Genomic DNA, 7,279 nt, shown 5'->3' with positions numbered 1-7,279 from the left:
ATTATTACAGTACTTTACCACTCATAGTGAAGGTACGTCGAGCCCACCTGAGGAGTTGTTAAACGGCGGGTTCGTACGGTGAACGGCGAGGGGCAAAGATGAATTATTTTTATTCGTTTTCTTTTATTATTTTCTAATTTTTCTGGGGAAAGAGAGAGAGTTTATGTAAAACACAGATAAGTTTTACGGTTATGAAGGGATTATTAGCGATGTTCTATTAATCATCTTCTGGATTTATTTTAAAAAATAAATATAATTAGGAAAAACAAATCTGGATAGGAATATTTTTATTATTTTTTTGAATAATGAATTTTATTTTAAAAAATAGATATAATTAGAAAAAATATATATATAAATGGAAATATTTGTTTTTATTTGAGTAATGACTTTATTTTCTTTATTCTCTTTATATCTGTCCTGGTTTTTGTAAAGGTAGATTCAAAGAGTACTGATAGGGTACCAATAATTAACATAAAATTTTCTAAAAAATAAAAATAAAAACTTGTACATAGACGCATATAAAAGGAGAGAGGCATAGAGCACTTGAAGGAAGCCTCAATCTAATTATCACCGCAGTCTCTCTCTCTCTCTCTCTGTTTCTTAATCTCTGGCCCTTTTCTTGGGATATACAAAGTCTCATTGAATGGCCTTTAACTCCATTGCTCTTCCTCCTCCTTGTTGAGTTCACATATAATCTTGTTACCAAAAAACCAAAAGAGAGATTCTTTTTTGTTTTCTTTTTGTATTGCTCTGTGTTCGTGGTTTCTCTGCTAGAGTTAAAAGATGGAAAAGACCACTAGTCTTGACGAGATCAAGAATGAGACTGTTGATCTGGTATAAGTTGTTTTTGCTTATTCAGCACTTCGTTTCTCTTTTATGTTTCTTCAATCTTACTGCTTCTGTTACTGCTCTGGCTCAAGAAAACTTGAATGGATTTGCGTGCATGTGATTTATTGAGATCTATGTTCATATATAGCTTAATAGAATTTTAGTTTGAGCCCATTTCCAGATATGTTCAGATCAGTTGGAAACGGGAGATGGGTATTTTTGCTTATTACACTTTTGTTTTCATCGATTTGTTGCAGGACTAATCCTCCTGTTTATAATCTTGAGCTCTTTTCGTACAGTATTTCCTTTTAAATCCTTCTTTTGATTGTTGTAAGAACAGAAAAGTTGAAACCAGTCTTTTCTTACAAGGAATAGTTGTCCGCTGGGGTCTGAGAATGATTTAGCTGTTTCTATGGTGTCTTGTTAAGTTTCTTTTGAGATGAAAACGACCATTAAAATTCTGAACTTCTCTTTTTGCAAAAACTATCATATTTTGAGGCATTTTCTCATAAAAAATGGATCTGAACACGTGAAAACAAGTCAAGAAAGACAGATAGAAGGAGCTGGCTATGTTTTATTTATGTCATCAATTATAAATGCCTACCCCAAGTTATTTCCTACTTCAAAAAAATTCTCTCTCAGTGTTTAGTGCCTTTTGCTTGCTTCTTTTGGAATTTCTGGTACATTTCCGTGGTACTTTAGCCTTTTCGCAGTTTTTTTCACTTTAATTTTCTTTTGTATTCGTTTCTTTTTTTTTTAACTTTTAGTTTTCTCTCTCTCACTTTCAAATAGTACTGATTATTTCTTGGATTCATAAAATATTTAATGATTCTGCTGATTTGACAAGTTTGGCCCTTGATTTTCTTGGAATTTGCACCGTAGACCTCAGATCTTATGCTCTAGGGAGTCGTGCCGAGCGTGAGTGACACTAACCAATTAGATTTGCATAAAGTGGGGGCTGTCCCATGTGAGATAGCACATCTTGTCATGTGTATGAGTCAACGCTTTTATGATTGGGCAAAACCTTGTAACCGCCCGAGTTGAGCAGAGTCCCTGGTTGACTCTCCTTTACTCGATCTGTAATGGTTATTTAAAACAAGGGAATTAAATGATCCAAACATTATTTTTTGTGTGGCCAGAGCAGACAATTTCATGTTTAGACCATCGGTCCGATCATATGGGTTTATGGAGCGTTCCTCACTTGAAAAGAATCAATCTTTTGAGAGCATGTGAATTGTAGCGATTGTAACAAATCTAATTGTACTATAATAAGGCTTGCATAATTTTATCATGGCACCTTCTGCATACTTATGCTAATAATTGCAACGTTTTATGAAATCGATTTTTGTTAATAGGAACGGATTCCGATTGAGGAAGTGTTTGAGCAATTGAAATGCACCAAAGAAGGTTTGTCCTCAGAGGAAGGAGCCAGCAGGATTCAAATCTTTGGCCCCAACAAATTGGAAGAGAAAAAGGTCCCTATTGAGACATTGACCAATACTTGAAAGTTAATATTTTATGTTGTACGTTGATTTATGGACTAATGATAAGCATTTCAATGAACAGGAAAGCAAGTTTCTCAAGTTTTTGGGGTTCATGTGGAACCCTCTATCATGGGTTATGGAAGCTGCAGCTGTAATGGCTATTGCATTGGCAAATGGAAGTGGGAAGCCCCCGGATTGGCAAGACTTTGTCGGAATTATTTGCTTACTTGTGATCAACTCTACCATTAGTTTCATTGAAGAAAACAATGCTGGCAATGCTGCGGCTGCACTCATGGCTGGCCTTGCTCCTAAAACCAAGGTAATGTTTCTTTTTCAAGGAGCTGTGTATCACATTTAGCTGGCTATGTGCAAATTGGCTAAAGAACTCTGTTCATACATACGTATTGTAAACCGTAAGATATCTTCATTTGCTTGCATGTCTTACGGTATGTGAATTCTGATGGCTTGGACAAGCCTCTAAATTGTCATTTATAGTAGTTGATAGTGGGCTAGTTGTCAAGCTTTTTGTTTTTTGGTCAGTGACCATGCGTCAAGCATTGCCCATACTTCATGAAAAGTGAAAAGAAAAGAACATGATCTACTGATGAATGCTAGATGCTGGAATGCTGCCATAATAATGACAGAAGCAAAGAAAAGAAATGCAGCCAACACTTGCTCAAATATTAATTTTGATTAATTAATTTTATACTTAACAACATTTCATGCAATGTTGGTGTAGGTGCTTAGGGATGGAAAGTGGAGCGAGGAGGATGCTGCAATTCTGGTTCCCGGAGACATCATTAGTGTTAAATTGGGAGATATTATTCCTGCCGATGCCCGTCTTCTTGAGGGTGATCCTTTAAAGATTGATCAATCTGCCCTCACTGGGGAGTCACTTCCAGTAACTAAGCACCCTGGTGATGAAGTTTTCTCAGGTTCCACTTGCAAACAGGGAGAGATTGAGGCTGTTGTTATTGCCACTGGTGTCCACACCTTCTTTGGAAAGGCTGCGCATCTTGTGGACAGCACCAACCAAGTTGGTCACTTCCAAAAGGTTCTCACTGCTATTGGGAACTTCTGTATTTGTTCCATAGCAGTTGGAATGGTTATTGAGATCGTGGTCATGTACCCAATTCAGCAACGCAAGTACAGAGATGGAATTGACAATCTCTTGGTTCTATTGATTGGAGGGATCCCCATTGCTATGCCTACAGTCTTGTCTGTGACGATGGCTATTGGATCTCACAAGTTATCCCAGCAAGGTGCTATCACTAAGCGTATGACTGCCATTGAAGAGATGGCAGGTATGGACGTACTCTGCAGTGACAAAACTGGGACTTTAACCCTCAACAAACTGAGCATTGACAAAAACTTGATTGAGGTTTTTGCAAAGGGTGTGGACAAAGATCATGTCGTCCTGCTTGCTGCCAGGGCCTCTAGAGTTGAAAATCAAGATGCCATTGATGCTGCCATGGTTGGAATGCTTGCTGATCCAAAGGAGGTAAAACTCTCTGCCTTCCATAATATGACACCAAGTAATGAACGTGAGCGCTTATCTCATGTGCATGTATGCAGGCAAGAGCTGGTATAAGAGAGGTGCACTTCCTTCCATTCAATCCTGTGGACAAAAGGACTGCTTTGACTTACATTGATGCTGATGGAAACTGGCATCGAGCAAGTAAAGGTGCTCCTGAGCAGGTGCCTTGTTGCTCATATTCTTACTTCAGATTTCAAACCAACTTTTTGTGTAACGCGAAGAAAGATTAGTGAATTCTCATGTCCTAACTAATTTTTTCTGTGAGTAGATCCTCGAATTATGCAATGCCAGGGAAGATGTTAAGAAGAAGGCTCATTCTTGTATGGATAAGTTTGCCGAACGAGGGCTCCGATCATTGGCTGTTGCTAGACAGGTTTGAATGACTTACATTGATATGCCGCGGCATTCCTTTTCTTTCTTTTATTATTTATGGCAGCAATGTCCTCTTATTATTTTATTGATATTGTGGTGCGGATGCAGCGAGTGCCAGAGAAAAGTAAGGAAAGTCCAGGTGGTCCATGGGAGTTTGTTGGCTTGTTGAACCTCTTTGATCCTCCAAGACATGACAGTGCTGAAACCATCCGTAGAGCTCTCAATCTCGGTGTGAACGTCAAGATGATTACTGGTAACTAATTATATTCTTTGATATTCTATTTAGAGAAGGCCGCGGTGATTGTTTCGTTTTTATGTTGTGGCTTATTTTATGGCGGTTCTAATTTCCAGGTGATCAGCTTGCTATTGCAAAGGAGACAGGAAGAAGGCTTGGAATGGGAACAAACATGTACCCTTCCGCTTCTTTACTTGGTCAGCATAAAGATGCAAGCATTGCTTCTCTTCCTGTAGAAGAGTTGATTGAGAAAGCAGATGGGTTCGCTGGCGTGTTTCCAGGTGGGTGCTTTCGTTATGCCACCTATGAGGAAAAATTGGACACTTTTGGATCTTGATTTGGATACATTATTTATTCTGACTAAATCCATTTCCTTTATAGAGCACAAATATGAAATCGTGAAGAAGTTGCAAGAGAGCAAGCACATTGTCGGAATGACTGGTGATGGTGTTAATGATGCTCCTGCATTGAAGAAGGCAGATATTGGAATTGCTGTTGCTGATGCTACAGATGCTGCAAGAGGTGCATCTGACATTGTTCTAACGGAGCCTGGATTGAGTGTCATTATAAGCGCCGTTCTGACCAGCAGAGCTATTTTCCAAAGGATGAAGAACTACACTGTTAGTTGCATTCTTCAGCTCACAAGTTTTCTCCCCTTCAGTTTCTTTTTTCTTTATAACAATCGGTGACTTCGATGCCTTCCTTCTTGCAGATCTATGCAGTCTCTATCACAATCCGTATTGTGGTAAGTAGCCACTGACAGTTCCATTAGAACGTAATATTGAGACTTTGTCATATAAATGCAACATAATTCATTTTTGATGTTAAATTCGAATCTGGCAGTTTGGTTTCATGCTTATTGCTCTGATATGGAAGTACGACTTCTCTCCTTTCATGGTTTTGATTATTGCTATCCTAAATGACGGTGAGTGGGATGAACACTGTTTTGAAATTCTTACATTGATTTTTAGCCTAATGTGATGGTTTTAGAGCATTGAGTATTCACTTGTCATGGTTTTCAGGTACAATTATGACAATCTCAAAGGATAGAGTGAAGCCATCACCCTTGCCTGATAGCTGGAAACTAAAAGAGATATTTGCCACTGGAATCGTACTCGGTGGTTACCTGGCTCTGATGACCGTGATATTCTTCTGGGCAATGCATAAGACTGATTTCTTTTCGGTAATAGACACCATCAAACTTATAGTGAGTAGTAGAGAATTGCTCTTTGACTGATCGTTGTGTATTTTCATTTTCCACATATCCAGAATAAATTTGGTGTCAGATCTTTGAGGGACAGTGATGAAGAAATGATGGGGGCTTTGTACCTTCAAGTCAGTATTGTGAGCCAAGCTCTCATTTTCGTGACTCGTTCTCGCAGCTGGTCCTTTATCGAACGACCTGGTCTGCTACTACTGTCTGCTTTCATGATTGCACAGCTGGTAATTGTTTTCTCCTGATCATGTATATCCACTACCTCCTTGATGTGATTTGGAGGAGAAGAAGAATTCCTTAGGAAATAATCTAATGCATTCCGATTTTCAGGTGGCGACTCTGATTGCTGTTTATGCCAACTGGGGGTTTGCAAGGATCAAGGGAATTGGATGGGGTTGGGCTGGTGTCATCTGGATTTACAGCATCGTTTTTTATTTCCCACTTGATATTCTCAAGTTTTCTATCCGCTACATCCTAAGTGGAAAGGCTTGGCTCAATATGCTGGAGAACAAGGTGCGTTAATATTTCAAAACACTGATCCTTTTCAGGGAGTTGAATATGTATTTGGCACCTGCAACTGAAACGTTCCATGCATTTTTCCTTCTGTGACAGACTGCCTTTACCACCAAGAAAGATTATGGTAAAGAAGAAAGAGAAGCTCAATGGGCTCATGCACAAAGGACCTTGCATGGGCTCCAACCACCGGAGACAGCTGGTATCTTCAATGAAAAGAGCAGCTACAGGGAGCTGTCTGAAATCGCAGAGCAGGCTAAGAGACGAGCAGAGGTTGCAAGGTATGCATCAATCAACTTACCAAGAGCATTCTTTATCGAACCTTTCCTTGCTTGATATTCAATCTAAACCGATTTAGTCAAGATTGGATTTTTTTTCCTGTCATCAATCAACTTACTAAGAGCATTCTTTATCAATGTCAAGGCTTCGGGAGCTTCACACACTCAAAGGGCACGTGGAATCAGTTGTTAAACTCAAGGGCTTGGATATCGATACCATCCAGCAGCATTATACCGTGTAAAATTCTGAAATAAATTTACCTGAGATGGAAAGGCCTAAAGTTCAATGACAAATCCTCAAGAACAGCCGAGAAGGCCTCAATAGCTGAAAACTTTTCTAGATAGGGGAGAAAATGGTATCAATATAAATCCCCTGATCTGTTTACATTTCTTGTGTTTGTGTGCTTTAAACTGCCGGAAGAGAAAGGGCTGTGTTTCCCTACTTCTTGCTCTATCAAGGGCCATGTAACGCCACCTGGTTACACAGTATTTCCAAGTTTTTTAATCTTAATTTTCTCCTGCTTAACTTCTTATAATCCTGGCATTTCCATTTCTTTGATATTGCATTAGTTTTCTTCATTGTAAGTGTACTATAATAAGACATGCTGTGACGAGTAGCAAAAAGATTTAAAGTTGGCGTCAAATTTGACGAAAAATGAGCAAAACCCTCTTCTGGGAGGATGGAGATAGAGACCATCGAGTATGGAGATGGTGCCCCATACGTTTTTTTTTTCCTCTCCCTCGAACAGCATATTTTATGTTTTTATATTTGCTCTTTTCCCTTCTACATGGAGAATAATTCTATCCCTAGCTATA

At 38.9% G+C, this 7,279-nt stretch overlaps 1 protein-coding gene across 1 annotated transcript; it reads left to right on the top strand.

Moving 5' to 3' along the window:
* Nucleotides 1–553: 553 nt before the first annotated feature.
* LOC118051587 (plasma membrane ATPase 4) lies at nucleotides 554–6,999 on the top strand. The gene is made up of 16 exons (XM_035062257.2): nucleotides 554–834; nucleotides 2,184–2,303; nucleotides 2,395–2,631; nucleotides 3,052–3,813; nucleotides 3,888–4,010; nucleotides 4,118–4,222; nucleotides 4,330–4,474; nucleotides 4,573–4,737; nucleotides 4,838–5,076; nucleotides 5,169–5,201; nucleotides 5,300–5,381; nucleotides 5,479–5,639; nucleotides 5,726–5,899; nucleotides 6,003–6,185; nucleotides 6,285–6,466; nucleotides 6,609–6,999. Exons 1-16 carry the CDS (start codon nucleotides 784–786, stop codon nucleotides 6,703–6,705), a joined length of 2,859 nt encoding a protein of 952 aa, XP_034918148.1. The 5' UTR covers nucleotides 554–783; the 3' UTR covers nucleotides 6,706–6,999.
* Nucleotides 7,000–7,279: the final 280 nt, after the last annotated feature.

The sequence above is a fragment of the Populus alba genome, chromosome 18, assembly GCF_005239225.2.
Source record: "Populus alba chromosome 18, ASM523922v2, whole genome shotgun sequence".
Taxonomy (NCBI): Eukaryota; Viridiplantae; Streptophyta; class Magnoliopsida; order Malpighiales; family Salicaceae; genus Populus; species Populus alba.
This window is presented reverse-complemented; position numbering and strand designations above follow the sequence as displayed.

Bases quoted from the DNA above. Each gene is read 5' to 3' on its own strand.
- LOC118051587 (XM_035062257.2), top strand. From the start codon at position 784: ATGGAAAAGACCACTAGTCTTGACGAGATCAAGAATGAGACTGTTGAT. The intron at 835-2,183 runs GTATAAGTTGTT...TTTTGTTAATAG, and splicing joins AGAATGAGACTGTTGATCTG to GAACGGATTCCGATTGAGGA. The intron at 6,186-6,284 runs GTGCGTTAATAT...CTTCTGTGACAG, and splicing joins TCAATATGCTGGAGAACAAG to ACTGCCTTTACCACCAAGAA.